The sequence below is a fragment of the Coturnix japonica genome, chromosome 1 (genome assembly GCF_054131305.1).
Source record: "Coturnix japonica strain WE chromosome 1, WE-NBRP24, whole genome shotgun sequence".
NCBI classification, from domain to species: domain Eukaryota; kingdom Metazoa; phylum Chordata; class Aves; order Galliformes; family Phasianidae; genus Coturnix; species Coturnix japonica.
Window position 1 is genome coordinate 73217911 of NC_140663.1, and position 21976 is coordinate 73239886.

The 21976-nt window shown below is 40.9% G+C and overlaps 1 protein-coding gene across 6 annotated transcripts in view; it reads left to right on the plus strand.

Annotated features, from left to right (window-relative positions):
• Positions 1 to 21976, plus strand: part of GSK3B (glycogen synthase kinase 3 beta) — a 121033-nt gene that overhangs the window by 10395 nt on the left and 88662 nt on the right. Inside the window, exons 1-2 of one of the 6 annotated variants that reach the window (XM_085524753.1) lie at positions 10160 to 10198; positions 11342 to 11399. The exons of the other annotated variants lie outside the window; for them this stretch is intronic. Coding sequence (XP_085380879.1) covers positions 10175 to 10198; positions 11342 to 11399 — 82 coding nt within the window. The 5' untranslated portion in view covers positions 10160 to 10174. Of the gene's footprint in view, positions 1 to 10159; positions 10199 to 11341; positions 11400 to 21976 lie in introns of those variants that run through there. 6 annotated transcript variants of the gene reach the window in all.

Sequence of the window (21976 nt, forward strand, 5' to 3'; positions counted from 1 at the left end):
TTCTTGTGTGGTGTCAGTGCTTCAGTCCACTGTATTATTTTTTCACTGGCAATGATTGAGCAGCTGGTTGTTGCTATACACTTTGATAGAGGACCAGTTCTAAAAAGGAACGGCACAGATACGCTTGTGCTACATTCATAACTTTTAATAATCATGATACATAAGAGATGCTTGTATCAAGGGGATGATACATCCCATATCCCAAAATGAATGGTGAAAACCTAGTTTTTGTTCTGAGATGGTGGTTTTATTTAGATATACTTCTTAATTTAAACATCGTGGGGCATATAAAATAATATGTATAGCATTCACTTTCTTACTTTTTACATGTATTTGTGGTGTAGAGTGAGGAGCAGAGAAGAGAGGCATGTATACATTGTCAAAAATATAGCTGGAAGGGCAGGCCATAGTCTGTGCTTCTGGGATCTGGACTTTAAACCCAGACCATGTGTGAAGGCTTTGCTTTAGTGCTTCAGCTTTAAAGCCTTTAAACACTCCTTTAAAACATCCTGTCAAATCTGTGTCGACTAAGTATGTGTCTGCAGGCCAAGTTTGGGAGTAGCATTTTAATACTTGAACAATAATTGTTTTGTCAGAAATAGAGAACCTGTTTCTCATTTGACTTTTCATGATGCATTTTGAGACTGGTAATGTCCCATCCCACTGGCATTAACACTTAATTTTGATGCTGATAAGGGAGATCTGAAAGAAACCGCACTGCAATTTAGTGCTCTGCCTTCTGTCATTCCAAATATCCTTTTTTTCCTCCTTGAGTGTGGTGACTATGGGAGGCTTTACACAGAATTGTAGGAGTTGGAAGAGACCTGGAGAGGTCATTGAGTCCAGCCACCTGGCTGTTAACTTTTGCCTTAGATGGTCAGCAAACCAATTCTTAAAGAACGTAATGATAAGGTAGGAAATGGGAGTTCTCACATTGATGAATTGCCATTTGTGTGTGTGTGGCTGTAAAGCAGAGAAATTAATTAAGAAATTAATTTTCAAGTAAGAACATAGTTGCTATAACGACATGCACTGAGGGGCAGGATTCAACGCCTGTGGGTTTTTCAGGATCTATTTGTCTATATTTTTGCATGAGGACTTGGGGTGGGGGGTAGGTGGAAGAGGAATAAGGAACTTCTATTCGACCCTGGAGAGAGCAGGTGCAACTGAACTTCTGGAGATTTGTTGGATGAAATTCGCTGGATTCTAGTAAGTTCTCTAGGCACCTGTTATGCTGTTTTTCTTCAATTCATAATTCTGTTAGTATAAAACCATGCAGTGAGTTAGGTAGAGATAATATGGCGTTTGTTTTGTAACACTTGCTTAAACCCTGCTGTATGAAATTACTCTGTATGAAAACAGCTCTGCTCTTTATTGCTAGTTTTTGTACTTGAAAGTAAGTCATTGAATGTCAAATAAACAAGTATGGCATTGTGCCCTTCCCCTATTTTTTATGAAAAAAATGGAGCTCAACTGCAGTGACGGATGAAAGCTGGGTGAGCTGACTGAAGAGTCAGTGCTGCTCCTGAAGGTTCAAGAGTGTATTTTCTTCTGTAGAATGCAAGAGCATTGGTGCAATTAAGAATCACTTTTGTTTCTCCTTGCTGTAGTATTAAGGAAACTATTCCTTTGTGATAGAAAAGAGAAATAGCTGAAACCCTTTAGGAGTTGTTCAGAACTGCTGGTAGCGTTCAGATTCTTAGAGTGACCCACCCCATGGCTGCTCTTTGAAGAAAAGGATATGTAGACCACAGAACTAAAACCTCTTAAACAGAGATCAGCCCTGGAGCATGTTGGTAAATGGAGTCAACTCTGTCAAGCTTTTCTTCTCCACTACAGATAAGACAAGTTTTAGGCTTGAACTTAAGCAGCACATGCACGTTCAGTTAAGGTCAACAGGAGCACTGTGATAGATTAGGAAACCTGTCAGATTTCCAGCAGTGGTTCTCTTAAAAAATTGAGAAGTTTGCCCAGTAGTTTTAATGTAAAGTTTGTATATGTTTGAATTGAGGCAGCTGGTAGTCCATTAGAGCCATATTTTCTATCATTCTGGTTAGTTCTTCGTGGTCTAATGAATTTCAATTGTAGGTAACTGGTACTGTTCCCATTTCTTCTCCCCTTTGGGATGGGGTAGACTAGTGCTACTTGCAGCTTGCTGGAGGTTGATGGATGTGAAGGCGAGGGTCTGTAAAATGTGCCATAGCTTTCAGACTTCAGGCACTGAGAGTTGTTTCAGTTTGGGAACATTTCTGTATGCAGTGGTTTGTCTTACCCTTGACAGGTAACTCGTTCTGAAAGAATCTCATTACCCTTGGAGTTGAGGTGAGTGTACGATATTTGGAAGGGCTTACTCTGATTGGGAAGGTTTTTAGTTGAGTTAGAGGCTTAAATCGGTTCTGTATTTTCTATTTGGTGTAAGTTCTATTCACGTTTGGGCCTCCTGCATTGCAGTTGAGAACCACAGAATTTCTGCAGAGGATCTCCATCTTGTTTTGTATGGTTCCTAAGGAAAACAGTTCTTTCCTTCAAGTTTTGATCCTGTGGTTTTTTGCTTCAACACAAAAGAATTTAGTGCAAATAAGGAACCGCTCAGAGCTTCAAGTGTAGATAATTACTGCAGTACAGTCCTGGTCTGTGTGTCTTATGATAGGGGTGTATGCCCAAAAAAGCTGACAGTGTAAGTATATAACTTTGGTGTCTAATGCCAGTGCATGAAGAGCATTTGTCCCTTTATAACTTTCTAATTGCAGTAGTCATTTTAGTTTCTACTAAATAAATAGGCACGTCTGAAAATTCTGTGTTGAAACGAGATGTTGCTTGGAATATAAGCCAAGAAGGGAGAGAATTCGTAAAGGTTTGCTATAAATGTGTAGTGTACATTCTTCTGGTTTTATTAGGGTTCTTTAGTTTGAATACAGAAGATTTGATGTGGACTTTGAAAATCAAAGCATTGTCAGTTGCTGTTGTAATCCTAACTCTTAAGGTTTTCGATTGATTTACACCTAACTTACTGTTAAACAAAGAAGAGGAATGTATGAAACTCGAGAGAGATAAAGGTGCTTCAAAGCAAAACTGATGATCTCCACTGGTAAGTGGCTTCCAGTTTGGTGTTGAACATTTAAGAGTAGTTCTGGGCAAGCGCTTCCTCTTTTCTGCTTCACAAAGCTTCACTCATAGTCTGTGTGCATCCGAGGCTGAAATACTGAACTACTGTTAATACAGCTAGAATTATTTCATTTTTTAAAATTGATGTCTTGCTTTTTTGTTCCATGTGATATTAATATTCAAAAATAGATGGATGTCATTTTTATTCTTATTTTTTTTTAGTCTTGCTCAAATGTAAGAGGAGACAGGATAACCCTGAAGCTTTATGCCAGGCTTCTCCTAAGGCATAGTAACAGTGCAGAACGCCTTTTATTCCCTTTATTTTTTTTTTCCCTCTTTAAATCTTCAGCTGATAAAAGGATTGGGCCTTTAGCTGGAAGAGAGGAGGCTCTTGCAGACACTGCAGCACTTTGCTTAAGGCTCTAGATAGCATTTGCTCTGAACTTGACATGCACAAAACAGTCCATCTCTGAGATGGCTCAGACCATCAGGGACACGCAGATCTTTTTTTGTCTGCAGCTGTCATCTTATGAACGATGGAATAGTTTACAACTTTGGTATTGTGGAAAATTTGTTCCTCTTCCCTGCTGATAGCTGTGAGAGACTGGGGCGCTTCTGTTGACATTGTTCAGCTTCAGAACTGTGATGGTGACAAGTCGTCAAGAGTAACCTTGCATCAGAAAAAGCCACGAGGAGAGAAATGTGGCACAGCCTCACCAAGTGGTCTTTTTTCCTTATGGGAATCATTTGGATGAATTGAGCTTTCTGAGAACCAGCGGGGTTTGAAACACAAGCAAACAAACAAAAGAATGCTCCCTTCCCTGAGCTTGTTGGAGTTACTGGGGCAGCCGAGCTGAGTTGGTACACTAACTGAAATTCATAAGTTAACGCACATCTATTGTTGAAGCAACATTTTTTCACCATGAAGAAAAATGAGAAGTGCGCATTCCTCAGCTTCTGTATTTGTCATAATAGTAGTAACTTCTTTGTATATAAAGACTGTTGGTTTAAATGGTCGTGTCAGTGTTATCCCAATGCCTCTTGAAAAGTGGGGGCCACCAACCACCTCTTTATGAAGTCTGTTCCTGCTCTTGACCACCTTCATGGTAAAGAATTCTTTCCTAATGCATGGACTGACCCTCCCCTGGCACAGCTTTCAGCCATCCCTGTATGTCCTTGTGATAGTACCGGGGGATAAGAGACGGCTATTTCCATTTCCCATGCTCATGGAGCTGTAGGAAGTGATGAGTTCACCTCACCTCTCAGGTTCCTCTCTCCAGTCTGGACAGTGCACATGTCCACAGCTCTCCTCACAGGACGTACCTTCCAGCCCTGTTATCAGCTTTACTCCATCTCAGGGGCAGAATCTGACACACACCCTTGTTGACTTTCATGCCATTGAAGACTGGAGCGTTGGACAACCAATCTAGATCCATCTGCAACATCTCTCCCTCAAGAGTCAACAGCACCTCCCAGCTTAGTATCGTCAGCAAGAGGTAATTAACATGTGGCTCGCCTAGAAGCGCCACTTGGTTTGGGTAGACAATAACAATTGCCCTGGCTGTAAGTGAAGGCAGAACTTACTAAACATCTTTCAAACCTCTGCCAGTGGGGAGAAATCATGAAGTCTTGGGTCATTCAAAAAGCTGTCAGTAGCAGCAGTGAGCTTTGTGCTGCTCTTGTTTCAGTGATTTACCTTTTCTGTTTTCAGAATAGAACTAATTCCTATTGGCACTAACAGGAGAGTAGAATAATGTACAGGAATTCTTTGTACAGCATGCTGACAGAGACAGGAAAATCGTGAAGGATCATTGCTGTTTAAGGCCACGTGTGGAGAACTGCGTGCTGGTCTGTGTTGTGTGGAAATGGAGTTTCCAAAAGCAGCGACTATCAGGGGAAAGGCAAACCTGGAAGTGAAACTGATGGTGATTGCTTGAATACAAACTTCCTTTCTGACTCTTCTGTTGTTATTTTTCCTCTGTGTAAGTACTTTGGGTGAAATGAGTAAACATTAAATATTGCATTTATTCACCTCAAGTGCAATATTTGTGCAAAAATCAAGGATACTAATTAATGTTAAAGGGGAAAAAAAAAACAAACACAAAACCTTCTGTCTTAAAAACATCTCAAACTCCTGTTTTCCCACCTGTCCAGGTAAGTACCTTACAGACATACTCTGAATATAGTTGCACTGTTAGGAAGAAATTCAACTTGGGTACTTAGCAAGTACCCAGTCCTACTCAACAAGAGCACCAATCCCTTCTGGTGTTCTTGTAAGATGTACATGAGAAGTTAAGGCTTCTTGCTTCAAATTGTGAAGCTTTTCATAATTTTTAAACTGCCTCCAACAAAACCTTTCATTAAAGAAAACAAACAAACAAAACTACCCAACACCCCTCCAAAACTCAAACTTCAGCCATCTTGATGGGATGTTTTGGTATATATGGGACTGGAGGCTTGCTTTTTTGTGGCCTAAAGAGAAAGCCTTACTTATTCTTCTTAAAGAGCAGTTATGCCTATTTCTAGACCACTACAATGGCTAGAACAAAGCAAAAGTGAATAAATAGAAACATGGTCATTTAGTTCTTCATGGACATGTATGGGACTTTCTTGTGGTTAGTAGTAACTAGAGCAGCCACCTAACTTTATCAGATGTGGAGTTGTCTTGACTCGCATTGACTATACATACTTTCAGTAGCAGCGGACTTGTTTTCCAGTCTCTGTTTAAGGCTGGAAACTGGTTCCAGAAAGCAGTTTGGTTATTTGATAATAACTCTTTCCCCCTCCAGTATTTTGTGGGGTGGTGGTGGGGACGACAACCCTGTAATTGAGTTTGTTGAAGTTATATTTTTTACCATTACCCTTCATGTAGTTGAGTCGGTTCTATGGCTTACTTAAGGGGCAGTAGTAATATCTGGGCATGCTCAGAGACTACTTAGGGGAATTTCCTCCCTATTGTCAAGTCCGTAACTACCTGTGTTGTGATTGTAATCTGAATTGAGGGACTGAGCGTTTATTGCATAATGAATTATGTCTCACTTAGACCTCAGACTGCTCTTAGCTGTCACAGCTGGGCTTGGAATTGGATTATTTAACATTTAGAGGATGTGGATGTAGTATAAGAGAATGTACTGTTAGTCCCATGTCAGAAGATTTAGTGGAAACCAAACTGGTATGAAAATACATAGACATGCCTCAATGTAATTAAGGTACTACTAGATTTCTGTGGGCTCCATAGGAACAGCGTTACACTGTTAGAAGGCCTCTGTCTGTGTGATAGGGTAGAGACTTAATTCAGTGCCTTACAGTAATTGTAAAGTCAGAATATCAGAGAAGAAAGTGGAAAGCTATTTATGTCTTGGACTTTTTCTTCTAATAGAAATAAAGTACCTATGTTGAGTTTCTAAGTGCCTTTCTTCCTCTCTATCCAGTTTTCTATTCCTTTTCTTTTTCTAAAGAACCAGTCTTTTAAGTACCATTAAGCAAAACCATTGTATTTTAGGTGTTGGTAGAAAGGTTTGTCCTCTGGTCATCTTCTTTCAAAGGTTTTTATATAGAAAATTTTAAAGGAAAAGAAATAGAGCAGGTTTTGGTCAGAATGCCACACTTACCTCAAATAGCTGCTCAAGTCCCTGACCTACTAACAGCAAAACCTTGTCTTCACAGCTTTTTATTTCAGTGTTAGGCAAGAATTTTAGATAAGGTTACAGGGCTTGACTGTCAAAATCTGTTTTCTGATGTGTCTGCAGTTGACTTTTACCATCGTATATGCCCAAGTAAGAACAAAACCTTCATTTAGCTGGGGAATTAAGTCTACACAAGTAGTACCAGACAGCTTTTGCTGTGTTTTTTGAGTACAGATGACTTTGATCACTTTTCTTTGGATCATGGCTCTCTATCCTGTCTAACCTTTTATTGATTTCAAGTTCCATTTGGGCTTCTATCAGCATGTGCAAGTATAACGGCTTAATATGCTGTTTGAGAGATTTCTGCTGCTCTTCCCTATTGTGAAACTTTTAAGCAGCAGGCTGCAAAATGAATTGTATGTACAAAGTAACCGCTTGGCCATTTGGAGGAGCTTCCTCACTGTGTGGCAGCTTGATCATTTCAGGGTTTAGAAGGACTACACTGAACTCTTGGCACAGCCCTGCAACAACTTCTTGAAAGCCTGGCAGCCCGTGTCTTCTGGCTATGAGGTGTCAGTCTCTTCCAGTGTTGTCACGTCCATACAGCTTATGACTGAATGTAAATGGGTTGAACTTCTAAACCCTTGCTAGATGGGTGTTATAAATATTATATATATATATATATATATTCATGTTTTGTGAAACCAAAATACTTAGCCTTTTGATGTAGAACCATGTTCCGCCTTGTAGCAAGGCCATGAAATAACCACACTTATGACCAAGGTGCAGAACATTCATGTGAATTTTGCATGTGGTCCACCGTGGCCCTTCTGGGTTTCCTGCAGTTGCTGGTGTGTTTCCTGCTGGTGAGTCCCAACAAGATGAATCCTGGTTGTTTGTTTCATGAACATATGGATTCAAATTTAAATATTCATCTACATACAAGGAACTGAATTCTTTTTTTTTTTGTATATGCTTTATCATTTATTCGCTGACAAACTCAACTCTCCATTAGATTTTTACATGAGAGCCATAGTTAGATAAGAATTCTGATGCTTTGAACTGGTATTTTAAAATATAAAATAAACACTTAAAGTGTTTTACAACATGAGCTAGTTGCTTTCTCATTTGGAAACGGCACAGAGGACATGGAGCTTATGTCTTTCTAGCTCCACATAAGTCTTGGCTTTCCTATTTCCCTGAATGTGTGCTTAAAGTTTGCCTCCATTCTCAGCACACGCCCTTGTTCCAGTTTTTACTGCAACAAGTAAAACAACAAGTAACAAGTTTATTCTGGAGCTCAGAATTTGTTTTGCAGAAAAACAGCTTTTTGTTTTCTCCATAGAATTCCTTGAAATACACTATGGCTGCCATCAATTGTTCTGAACATGAGGCTGTTGCTTAAATCATTCCTACTCTCAAAATGTCCCTTTTTCCAAATGAAGTTCTGTTGCCCTCATATAATCCTTGGTGATCCTTGACCCGCCACTTTGTGGTGGATTTCAATTAATTTTGGAAAGTGTCCCATTGGAAACTGAATAATTACCTGCAGAATTCTGTACAGAAATAATTTTGTCTGAAAAGGTGATACTTGAAATAATGGCCATAATTACGGTATGAAGGATTTGAGGTCTTTCAGTTTATCTAGCAAAGGACTTGACTACATTTGAGCTCTGTAAGCTGTCTTAAACAGCTCAGATGTCTGGGAGTTCTGTCTCACATGGGGTGTTAGGCTTTTGGAAGGCTGTTGGAGGGCTCCTTTGCTTTTGTATGTATAATATATCTATTCGGAGCTTGGAAGACATGGGGTGCTTAGGGAAAGCCACTGTTACTTGTTGAGGATACACTTGTTTATTTACACAGCAAAGCGGTTGAATCTTCGCTTTAACGGTAAAAATTTAGCTATATATTTAGCTAAAATGTGTGGATTAACAAATGTTGCTTCTCTAGACTTAAAAATATCTTCAGTATTTTTAGCTTGTCCTTAGAAACTCTTGGTGTTTATTGCTGGAATGGAGCTTCTTGATATGTTTGGAATACAGAAATATTGAAGCGCTTATTTTTCTCCTTTGGGAAGAGTTACAGAAGTACTTGCTGCATTTCAAGAGTTGGTTCTTGCTCCTTTGGTAACGGCTCTGAAGATGTCATCTTTGGAGCTGTTAGAAGACTGCACAGCTTTCTTTGAGCCTCTCTATGGCAACATGTGTACAGAGCCTCAGGGCTGATAAAAATCTTGACTTCCCTTCTAGAGTTTGCCTTGTTTACTGTCTCTTGATTTATCTCTCTATATATAGAAGACTAAAAGTTAAAGAACACCAAATATGTAACTTTGTGTGGCTTTTTTTCCCTTCAACTGTTCATATGTGTGTGTATGACAGAGTTTGCAATTTTGTTACCTTTTGGGAAGGTGAAGTTCCAAGTCCCGTGTTATGGTTTGTTTAGGGATGGAAGAACCATGGTGGTGTGGAAAGCTGCATTCATCCTTTTTTCCTCTGACACTTAACGATGTGGTATGGTAGGTTCTTCTGACAGTAGCCTTAAATATGATACGACTGAACAACTGAATCAACTATCTTGAATTTTCTTCTTGATTTGAAGAAACAGGGAGAAGTTCTTGAACAGTATGTTTATGAAATAAGTAGTTATTCTGTTATTTTTTGTTAATGTTCTACTTGACTATTAAGGTTTTTAGCTCTTTCATTGAAGAATTGTGTTTTATAAGTGTGATTATCAACTTGACCTTTCCTTTTTGTGGAGATAGAGCAGGTACATTGGTTTGACCTTGGCTGATCAGGTCAAAGTGTGTTAAAGGTGAGTTGTGCTTGCCTAATTTGGCAGAATACCTGTGTACAACATCTTTAGTCTTTTCTGATTTCCTCTTTTCTGAGCCTGCTGTAGTTAAATAAGCCTTTAGAGTGATTTCTGTACTATATTTTACTACCTCAGGCAGCTGGTTATGGTCTTAATGCAGACCAGAGAATAAGTGAGAGCGGCTGTCATACCTATTGCACAGCTGCATCACAACTGAGGAATCCAGAATGAAAATTGGAGTAAATTATGCAGTGCGGACTGAGGTTTTCAAGTCATGAAGTTGAACAAAATAAGAATGGCAAACGCAGTGATTAGCGCTGATAAGAAACTCCAGGCATATTGGAGATGGAAGACCAGCAAAGAAGATATTACCCAGTGTCCTAATAACCCAGTTTCCCTAAACCAGTGACTCGCTTTCCCTTTCCTTCCCACTTTTGATCTTTAAATGGCCACTGCAGCTGGGGAAGGACACTTTCTCCCTTGTCACCCAGCCACATAAGGCAGTGGCTGTCCGGAACTGACCCTGCCCGGTGCTGTGAGCTCACAACCACCACGCACTTCTAAGAATGTGACCCTGCAGAGTCGTTCCTTACCCAGAGCACTCGCTGTTGAATTTCACATCCTCCTACAAAATGTTTACAGGCAGGAGCAGCAGGGTAAGCAGACAGAAATAGAAAACCAAATTGTCAGTTTTGTACATCTCAAGCACTTTTAAGCATGTTGGCTTAAATTTGACTTACTTAAAGCAGCAGGCTGTTCTGAACTAAACATAAAAGGTTAGAGAATTGCTTGTTCTGCTTTTATTGTCTTCTTGATTAAAAGCAAGAGCAATTGAATTGTTTTTTTAGAGATTCGTTGTTAAAGATTTCCTTCTCTCATTTGGAGTTACTTCCTGTCTAGTGGTGTTCAGGCAGATTGTGTGAGCCCTGATTTTCCATGCCGTGTGTAGGTTGGTCCCTGCCTGTCTCCCAGAAAAGTATGAAGCTTTGGTGGGTTGGCAGCTTCCCTCTGAAAGCCTGTTAGATGGCAGTACAATTAAGAGAATGGAAGCAGTTGATCCTCAACAACTGAGGATATCTTTTGGGTTCTCTGTAGAATACAAGAAATGAGTCAGATTTATTATGAATCTGGTTAATGTAGATGGGGTCCATTTTGAATTATTGCCAAAAAATAAGATAATAAAGCTTCATATACCGCCCCACACGATATGGTTTCAACAGAAATTCTCACATTTTAATTCTATTTACATTGCACCTTTGGCACCTGCCTGTTACTAAGATTTTCAGGCTTTCTGTAGGCCTTAGAAAGACTCTGGAACATTTTATCTACCTCTACTTGTGCTGCGGCTTGTCCTGCTTAAATTCATGCATAAAGGTAATAATTGGTAGCAGAGATCCCCAGTGATGGACTAAAAGCACACACAGGCTGTGTTTATAATTCAGATTGCAGTCTGAATGTCCGTAGTACAAATAGAGCATTAACTCCAGCACAAATACAAAGGTGTAAACGCAGAATGACCTTACTCCACAAGATGTAGCTCTCACTATTACAAGTTTCCTAAGGGTGTGTTGCCAGGATTTTAAAGCAAGTTGGGTGAGACAGGGTGGGTAAAGAAATGAGGTCAAATGTAGGTGGAAGCAGAGCTCTGGAATGCTTTAAAGCAGAGGTTGAAGAGTTTTTCTGTGGACATGTATGGCACAGACTTCTGAGCTGTGGAACTAATGATGCTTTCTTATAGATCAGTCAGTTTATGTATGTATGCGCTATAACTCAGTGACCTTAGTTTCCTCCTCTCACAGGCAAAGAACGCATTTACTTCGGCTTGCTGGGAGTATAGTGTGTTTCTGTTGGTGCCTGGTAGGTATGGGCTGATGGGTTTGCTTCCTGTTGACAGCTAGTGTGCTAGAGCTGACCCCCGCTACCCTGCTTGGTGAAAATGTTGCCTTATTTGATGGGGTATCCGAAATTTCTCAGAGGTTTCTGCACAATGTCAGTAATGGCCAGTGAGTCTTTTGGTGGTGGTGAGAAAAAACAAGCAGGCCTGAGTGTGACCACTTAAGCTTAGTAAGTTCATTTACTAAGTTCACCTACACTTTGCACAGTGTGCCAGTTCCCCTCCTGGAGCTGGGGTGCAACATGCTTTGTTGTGCAGAGCTTTTCTCTACATCAATGCCATCACCATGTGTTTAACGTGTACACACATCTGCCTTTTTTTTTCTGAAGGTTGTTATGTAGCTGGCACATAGTTTGTAAATACAGTGAACGTGGTAACTTTAGGGTCTTTTTAATTGAGTGCTGAGAACCTGCAGCCCCGCATGCATTGTTTTATTCAAGCTTGAAGTAATTCACTTAGGAAGAGGTAGGGCATTTTCATGTCAGTACTTCTGGGAGGTGTTGACTAAACATCCTCTTCCTCCCCCTCATCCCTGCTGAGCACAATTCATATTCCCCGGCTGTGGTCTCCTCCCCTCCTCTCCCTCGCATTTGTTGGCTGTAATCTGTTTATGGTAGAGTGCTTGTATTTGAATGTGCTTCTGAGAAGTCTGGGTGACTTTCCTTAAAGCCAAAGGACCCACCTGCTCAGATTGTCACACAGGAAGCAGCTGAACTCAAAGCCACACCATTCAGGCTTTCACCTTGCCCTTGGTTTCAGTCTTGCCAGATGTAGTGTTAACACAACAGCCGCTTGTTTGTGTAAGCGATTCTTTCTTAACACTTGATTGGCAGTAATTTCATGTATGTACTTCTGTATTTACTTTCACAGTAAAGGATGTGGCATTTTATTTTTCTCCATTTCCTTACGCTTACGAAGCACACTTTCATTTTCCTTTTTGGCACTCGAGCTCTCTTTGCTTTTTCTTCACTCTTCTCTGCCCTCCTTCAACAAGAAACATGCTCTTTTTCTCCTTTCAGGATGGATCATATATTTTTCCTTTTTCAGTATCGCTTTTCAGGTATCTGTTTCTGTTCCTTTCCATCCTTGGCTTGTCATCTCGCACATCAGGTTACGTTGATCCTAATGCAGTTTTCTTGTTTCTATTTGTAAGGCGTGTGGGATGGCAGTCTTTCAGAGCAGCCTGTTTGATGCATTGGCTACAATGTCTATTTTTGCTGCTGCCTGTTTATCACCGCAAGTAAAGATGATGAGAAATGGTGCCTATCCCAACTGACTTAAGGATGAGTCACACCGCCTAATGTACAGACAGATTTTCAGCACTTGAACTAATGAATTTTGGTCATAATACCTGCAACAAAACACCTGATGTCAGACTTCTGATGAAGTCAGTTTTTATGAACCAGATTCCACAGGAGATCAGCGAATGACAATGAAATAATTAGTCGCAGCAACAAGATAAGTTACTCCTTTGTGTTAACACCTTACCCACAAGATAAGAGCAGCAGCACCATGTTCATCTCAGCCTTGCTCTTATTTTGAGCTGTTGAGCAAGTGAAGTGAACGCACTCAGAAGGGCATTGCTGTTGCAGGTTAACGTTTCCTAAATGCTTCTATGCTAAAGAATTGCACCTCCGGTGGACTTGGCCCTAGAAATCATTTTTCAGCCCCTTTTCTAGTGGGTGAGCAAGTTGATTGGGCTTATTTTTAGCTGCGATGACAAGGGATGGGACAGACTTCATGACTGGGGGAGAGAAGGAAGCAGGAGGGAGTGTCCCCTGTGATGGCAGCACTGCATTATGTCATCTTGTCTGGCCACACCCATGGCAGTGTAGTCAAAGGCTGAAGGCTCCTGTGTGTTTGCCCTTTCCTTGCCATGTAGCACTTTCCTTCCTTAGCTGGAAACCTGCAGGCAGGCTAATATATCTAATAACATTGCTGCCTGTGTGACGTGAGAAAAACACATTGATGTTCATCTCATGTCTGCTTGTGAGGACTTGGTCTCACCAACTGAAACTCATGCGTAAAGGGAGGAATTGGGAAGCTTACCTTTCTTAAAGCTTTTATTCACCTAAGCCTGTTAGTATGATCGGGTGCTTGGGCACTGCTCAGGGCTTTCTCTGTACACGGTGCTAGTCTGCGTTCTCCACAGTCATTTTGAAAACCCTTTTAAGTATGTTCTCCAAATATTGTTAGGTCTCTAAAATGCGTGTTGGGATACGCTTAATGTCTAATGCTGGGATGAGTGGGAAGATCTGCTTTTGTGAAATGCCAAAAAACTACAGTGTTCGAGGCGAGATTTTTCTAAAAACGGATCCTTATTGAAGACATTTTAAACAGTTGTGTGAATTACGTGACTGTGTTAGAACTATATACAATTACAGTAGCACTTCAGGTACGCAGTTGTCGAATTTAGTATCCCTTTTGGGAGAAGATAAGAAACATGTTTTGCTATGCAGAAATAGAAACACTGAGTTTTCAGTCCCCATCCTATACAGGAGAACATAGCTTACTTGAGGCTTTCTTGTCTGTCTGCTCAGAAAACATATATGCTGAAGGCAATCCAAACAGTTGTCTGAAAGCTGTTGTAATTGCTTCTATAAACTAGGATTAGGGCTTTTAAGATGCCCAGTGGATTGTGGGATATTTGCAAGTCCTTGCTTAACCTCTAATAGAAGAATACATAGCAAGATAATAAAAATAAAATAACGTCCAGAGCAGTAAACGTGTTCAGGTAACAAAGTGACAGAGTGATGATGCACTTGGTCACCCTGCCCTTCTGAGGACACTGTCTCATCTAAGTGAGTGCTTGGCTGCCAGAGGTAGATGGAGGCTGGAGTTCAGCTCCCCAAAGTGCTTCTGGGAGAATTTAAAGCCTGAAGAAGTAGTTAGCATCCCCACCCCTTGACAGAAAGGAAGATGTTTTACCATGCTTTACCTGTGATGGCCTGATTCAGTGAAGCTCTGTGAGTGTTAAATAGCTTTTCTAGGAAAGGACTTGGCTGCTGGCACACAGCTGTGTGCCAAGGTCTATAGGAGTATGAGTTGTGATCGCTCTTTCCCAGCTGGATAAACAACATGTAGCCCAAAGTTTTGTTGTGCTTATGCTTAGACTGAGATGACTTGTACACAAATTCAGCTTTGCTTCTAGTCACAGGGAGGCTATGTGGCTTCAAGGAAGGCTGAGATAATGCTGATGACTTCGTCATTGACCTCTTGATACAGATTAAGAAGCAGGTAGGACATGCTGAAGGAAGCTACTCCAAACTGGAGGGAGTTAAAGGGGCAAACTCAAGGTTTGTGCTGTAGTTGAGAGTCAGGGACAAGGAAGAATCTCAGAATCACAGAATTGTAGGGCTTGGAAGGGACCTCTAGAGATCATCGAGTCCAACCCCCCTGCCAAAGCAGGCTCCCTACACCACATCACACAGGTAGGCGTACAGGTGGGTCTTGAATATCTCCAGAGAAGGAGACTCCACCACCTCCCTGGGCAGCCTGTTCCAGTGCTCCGTCACCCTCACTGTAAAGAAGTTCTTCCGCACATTTGTGCGGAACTTCCTATGCTGAAGTTTCATCCCATTACCCCTAGTCCTATCCCCACGCACTACTGAAAAGAGACCAGACTCACCACTATGGCTCCCACACCTCAGGTATTTATAAATAAGAAGCAGGGCAAAAGAGAAGCAAAGAAGAAGGAAAATAGATGTGAAGGGGTGGCGAGGGTAAATAGGGAGAATATAGAAATACTCCAGGAGCAGACTCTGTAAAAAGAATACCAGCTATTTAAGTTGGTAGTAATAAGCATGGTTTGTAGTTTTAGTATTTACTCTGTGTGTGTGTGTTTTTTCTTTTCCTTTTCCGACCTATATTAGCTGTGTGACCAAAGCTAAGTGCTACTGTTCTTTCCTGGACTTCTGTGCTGTTCTGTCATGTCTGCCCAGTACAAAGATAAACAGTTCTTAATGTTTTCATTTCTATTTTTGTTACTGTCCAGTTCCAAAAATTTCTCCAAAATATGGTAAACTTTACTAAAATAAGGCGTCTATAGGTGGACTACCACACATCTAAAACAAGCAAGGAAACCCTTCCTTCCTGCTTCCTTAAGTTGAATAGATGGAGAAGAAAATACTGTAGAAATAGATCGTGGAGAGAAACTAACTGTTTAAAAAATAATCTCATATTTACTTTTAATAAGACAAAACCAATAAGACAAAAAAAATAAGGCCGTGGGGCCTGCATATTTCTCTGATTCTGTGCCCAGTGAGACTAATCGAAGCATATGTGTCAGATACCAGTTTTGGGTCAGTTTGTGTTGCCAGCTTTTGACTCAATTCTGCTCTCCAAAACCATTTTGCCTTGTATGTGGCTGTGGTTTAAACTGTGTAGCCCCTTCTCAAATAAGTGGTTGTGTGCTTTAGGGCTGTCTTACAATTTACCCCTCACAACCATGCGTAGTTCTGAAGACTTTTTCCAGAACATCTGTTAGGAACAAGTGAACAAAGCAATTTTAATGTATGTTCTCCAGATGTTCTGGCTTTGCTGACACAGCCACAGTGGAGATGGTTCTGCCCAGCTGTGGAGCACCCAGTAACAGAGCAGCTCTCATCACCTTGAGGTATTTCTCCAGGGATTGTCTGTCCCGGTGCTTTCAGAGCCTGCTTCTCTCCTCCCACCCCCATGGGGGGAGCAGAAAGTAGGGAAGCAGTTTAAGTAGCTGCTTTTGGAAGACATGGGAAGGAAGTAAGCCACTCTTGTTGTATGGACTTGAGAGGTCCAAGTCAAGAGAACAGCAGAAGCTACAGTGAGAGCCTTGCTATCTCCTGCTTTATCAGGGTCTCCAAGGTGGAGAGGAGTACCACTGACACTGCCATGTTTGATGGGATTTGGATCTTGCCCTAACTAACTTGAATCCAGCCAAACAGAATGTGTTTACTTGATGTGGTCTTGTCTCTTCTGAAGAAACGTGTGTCTGGAATACCGGGCAGTGACTCAGTTGTTTTGTGCTCATTCTTCTGTCCCTTCTTATTTTAAGACTTGCCTGGAGGTGAAAGAGGTGTTACCTTTTAAAGGTGTATTTTACTCAGGGTGGAATTCCCATGAGATGACATCAACTATAGCTGGTCACACAGCTGGGCAGTCAGTCCACTTCTAACCTGGGCTGCCTTTGCTGACATGGATGCTTTCAGAGATGGTGCTTCTGGCACAGAGGTAGGTGTATTTGTAGCAAGTTTTTCCTGACTGTAAGTGCCTGGAGTAAGATATAATTGACACAGCTAAACTTGGCTTCTTCCTGCTCTTTCTCCCATAACCCAAAACCCAAGTTCCTCAACAGCATCTAGCTTAGCATCTGTCCGTTTTTCCTCTGAATTGATGTTCTTACAGGAGTATTATGGAAATTAGTTCATTAAATCATGTTCAGAGGTTTTCCTGCTGTTAAATCAGGCAATACTTCACAGTTAATGTTTCTCCTCAAAAAGTTGTGATTTAGAAGGTGAAAGGTTACGATACTGCCTAAGGTCAGTAGTTGATGTAGCCAAATATTTTGTCCTCAGCAGCAGCAGTGATGGCTTTGTAGGGACAACACGTGGGTGTTGCTCATGATCCTCCTCCTCTTCTAGCTTTCGGTCATTGTTAGAATCTGCATCACCAGCTGTTCCTTCAGTATCTGTTCATGACCCTGAGGTAACAGCTGGCAAGGAACTTCTGCAGTCTGTGTTGATCTTATCTGCTGTCATGAGGTTTTTGTAAGCTTTAAATATATTCCACTCCTCCAACTCAAGTTTGAATCAGAGAGGCCTAGTTTCATCAGTCTTCTCAAGGGGTCACTCCTCTGTGTCTTTAGTCCTTCAGTTGTCTCCTTTCTAGATAAGATGTCAATGCAGTGCCTTTACATAGCAACAGGATAACTTTCTGCCTTGTTTTCTGTCCACACTTGTTGATGCTCAACTCAACCATGGCTGAGGTCCCTTTTGAAATAGTAAATTCAGGTACTAATGAGGTATGGAAACACATTTTGCTTTTTCCTTGTATTCTTTGACATCCCTGCACTGAAGCTCACCCATCAGACTTTGCTCTTGCCTTCAATTTTGTGAGCTCCTTTCAAAGTTCATAGCTTACCACTGCAGCAAGTTGCCTGAAAATGCCTGGCTTTGTCTTCAGACGTCAGCTATGATGTCTCCAGGTGACTGCAGATAGATAGTGAACAAAATTGAGGCTCAGCAGTGCTGCCAGCTCAGTGCCATCGCCAGTTCTTCTGCCTACTGGAAAGTTGGCTATTAAGTCTTATCCTTCCTTATTGTTAGCCAGCTTTCTGTCCAGGGATGCTCTGTAACCAGGCAACTTGATTTCGTGCCGTATGCTATTAAAGAAGCGGTCTGGGCTTTCTGAAAATCCAAATATGTTTTCTTTGGATCCTGTGTGCCTGTCTGCTTGACGTGCCAGCATTCTAGTGGGGCAGGGTTTCCCTTTTTCAAGATGTTATTCGCTTTCATCCAGCAGACTGTGTGTGCTGTGCCCTTCTTCTCTGGGGTTTTGCCATGGAAAGAGGTCACAATTTATCAGTCTTTGTCTTAAAACACTCCCACCGCAATCTATTAGGTTAATTATGAGAGAACTTGAAAGCATATATGTGAAGTTTCATCCCCAGAGTCATTACACCCAAGAGCACGGGTTTGGTATAGCAAGAAGTGAGAAGGTTCAGTGCAGCTCTGCAGGTTTTAACTGCTTTTTCTGTATATCACATTAGATCTAAATTAGGCACGTGCCTTCATGTAAAAATGTGATTTACAGTTCCATTAAGTTAATACTGCTTCTGTTGCTTTTGAAAATAATAACCCAAGCAAGCACTGATCTGTTCTTAATAGTTACCTTAAGGCACTTAGCCGTAAGGTAACTATTCAGAATAGTCAGTTCCCTGCTGTGGCTGATGAACCCTCACCCCTTGCTGCTGTTTGGTTTTGATTGCAGTTCTAGTGGCAGGGCTGGTTTCATTCTCTTGCCCGACCCTGGTCTTTTTGGTTCCCCATGCTAGTTTCTTGTACAGCTGTGCTGTGAACCCCACCAGTGAGATGATCCAGACTTAAAAGTTGTATGTCTTTAAATGAAAAACATAGCTTGGTTTCCTTTCCAGATTTCTCCATTATGGTGTAGTCACCAGCAGTTTGGGCAGCGTGATTTAGTGAGTGATGAATTACTGTAGTAAGAACAGGAATAAGCTGCTTATAAAAAGCCCTACCTTTTGTGTTTCATACAAAATACTTTGCAGCTGTGGGTACTGTTCCAGCTGTGGGTTGTTGCATTGCTTTGGTGAGGTGAAGCTACCTTTTAGTATGCAGTATCGATATTTAAGTGAGAATATGCAATAAGCAGTAAATATTCACTCATTGCCATAATGTTTAGTGATAGAATATTGCACTGCTGTAGTTTTGTTTTACTTCAGAACTACGAGTATTGATGACAGCAAGTCATTATTGGTAGGAAGTATAGAAGGTAACGCATTGCTTATCTGCTTCAGGTGACCTTCGTGCTACATTCAGATTGTCCTCGCTGATGCAGAAAGTTAAATAATGGACAGTAGAAGAATACATGCTGGTAATCCTGAAATACACTGAGCCAGTTCTAACTCTGCTTGGAGGGACATTATAGTACTGCTGCAGAGCCTTTGTGTTGGAGATGGGTTGATGGCCGTAAAACCCTAAAGCTCAATGTGGCTGATTGGAAGCTTGCAATTAATAGACATCTGCATGCTAAGGAATTCTTACTGCAACAAAAAGTCCTATTGAATGCTTTATTTCTCATCGTCAGACTGTCTTAGGATGTGATAGGATACTGCACAGTATCGATCTTCTTTTATTTGAGAGGTGGATTGTCTGAGTTAATGCATTGTGTTGAACATTGGTTCAGATGTTCTCTCAATCTGAATGCGTGCACTTTGCAGACAGTGTTGCATTGATCCATCCTGACTGTGGTTTCTGTGGGGGACTTCTCTATCTCACAGGACAAACAATAGGGTGAATTGTGAAATCGAAAGAAGTAACCTACAACTATTAAAAACCAGTAGATACATAATTTACTTCGGTTTCAAACCACCAATGTTGTGTTCCAGGGTGTCTTTTTTTTCTTCAATTGTGTGAAAATCTGTTAATGTCAAAATAATTGTGCTAACAGATGTTTTACCGAGTAATGTTTCACAAATTAATGTAGAGAGGCAGACACTTGGCTCATTTTGTTTACAGTCAGTTTGCCGAGTCTATATTTAAAGAACATATTCACATCCTGGCCACAGGTCTCCCTCATCTCAAGAAAATAATTAACTTCTTGGTTTTCAGAAATGGCCATGTAGTTAATTGGGCAGCACTTCTTGGTTATTGCATAGGCAGCTTTCTGCTTCCAACTCATAAAGGTCCCAGGCCACTGCAAAGACCAAAACCATATTTCCCTCAGGATACTGTTTCTAATTCTAGAATAAACTTTCTTCAATTCTGACGTAACTTCTTATTTGGATTTTTCAGTGATGAAGAGACATTCTGAATTACTTTGATTTATTCCATAATTCCATCTATGTATGTACTCTGCGAAGTATGATGAGTGTTCATTTCTTCGTGTAATTCTAACTTCCTGGGGAATAATTCTGCTTTCTTGGTGAATGATCTAAGGGTAAAGATAGATGAAGAGCTGTCATTGGGATAGATGATGATCACTCATTATGAACCTGGTTTTTGAGTAATTTCAGTATTGCCGTAGTCTTTGGTTTTAATAAAAGGTATGAGTTTGAGTTTGAATATTCCCCAACCATCTAATTTTGAACTCACATGTTAACCCCCCCCTTCTGATGAGCAAAAAAAAGTCTAAAGGTTTTCCTTTGGCCCTCGTTCCTATCTGCTGTATGAACTATCAGGCTTAGGATAGGATGAAGTTTAAAACAAAAACCAGACCAATGATTGGGTTAAGAAGTGTATCGTTTTCAGGTCATCTTACAGAAGAAATGAGTCCTTTGAAAAGCTGCTCTTCCAAGTTCTGAAATTGCATGCCAACTCCATTGCGTTTCACTCTTTCAAAGGAAATACTTGGGAAAGAGCTGTTTTCTCCTTAATTGCCTTCTGAATTGCAGTTCTATTTGTTTTATCGAGGATCTAAAGTGAAATATTAGAAGTTTCTTTACATGTCAGCGTAAGGGGAAACAAAATCCCAGGTTCAGTTCTTAGCAGATAAAGGGCCATTGGTCTTTTCTCTTAAGGAAAAAAAGCCTTTATTCAGAAGAATGCTTTTACTAAAAGAGGAAAGTACACTTTATAATAATTCTATATCTAAACTGTAGTACAAAGAATTTTCTGCTCCGTGTGTGCGCCATAGCTCAGATTATGATTGTCATCTTTCCTTTTCTGAAGACCTTCAATGATAAATTGGGTCTTGCAGTCATTATCTTCGTTACAGTGCCTGGCTGTGATGGCTCAGTGTAATTTCCCTGTGGGTTTGTGGGTGAGTGGCTGCTACTGTAGAAAATAACTCCTATTCAAGACTTGACTTCCTGTTTCAGACAGAATACAAGCATCCAAGCGTATTCTGTATACTCCTTTCCAATCTTCTGTTAGTGAGAACTGCATTCTTCTTGATTCTTCAGAAAAATCAACCACCACTTTGCCTGTTTTACTTCTTATGTCATGGGATTCCTCTCCTGTTCCCTAACTCGTGTGAAGTAACTCTGGTCTTCCTTTAGTCAGTCTGTATGAAGTCCTAAGTTGATTTTACATATAGTTTCTGTACAAACGTAAGGTGAGGGATGACTTTCTGAACAAAGTGAAGACTAATCCTGTGTATCCTACTGTATGTATTCAGATTAAAAGTAATTCAGCTGTTTGCCAGACAGTCCTGACATGGCTGTATTTTAGAGATGTCACTTCTGCCTGTTGAGGAATGGTTGTCTTGCTACGTGGAGTATCTTTGGACGTTGAGGTGGGTTTGCAAAGCCAGAGAAGAAAACGCAGAGAATATTGCTTTGGGCATGGTAAGGATCTGAGTCACACATAGGTAGGGACTGGGAGAGTTTACTAGGATGGCTGCCTCTACAGGCTCATCATGTTGTACATTCTGCCTTAACCACTTGCTGTTTGCTACTATATGAAATGGGGAAGGCGGGACAGATGAACCTTTGCTTTATGTGCTTCCAGCGTCTCAATAGATGCAAGATACTCAAACATACCTGGTTAATCTTTCTAATAAAGGAACTGTGTTACTTAGTGCTTTGTTTATTTGCCACTTACTGTCTTCAGAGGCTGGTAAATAAGCCCTCCTGTGGTGAGGTGCCATAACACTATTCCTCTGTAGTCTTATATGTGGGTGTCTGCTGCTGTGCTGAAAGTAACCTCCCTAGCTGGATCAAGATTATCATCATCATCATTCTCCTGTCCCAGCAGCACTGAAGGAACAATAGGCTCTGTTATCTTCTAGAAATAGGAGTCCTTTGCCTATACCTTCTAGACTCCTAGGATGAGGAGTAGACATAAGAAGAAAAGGAAGAGCAAGCAGCGTTGAGACCTTAAAG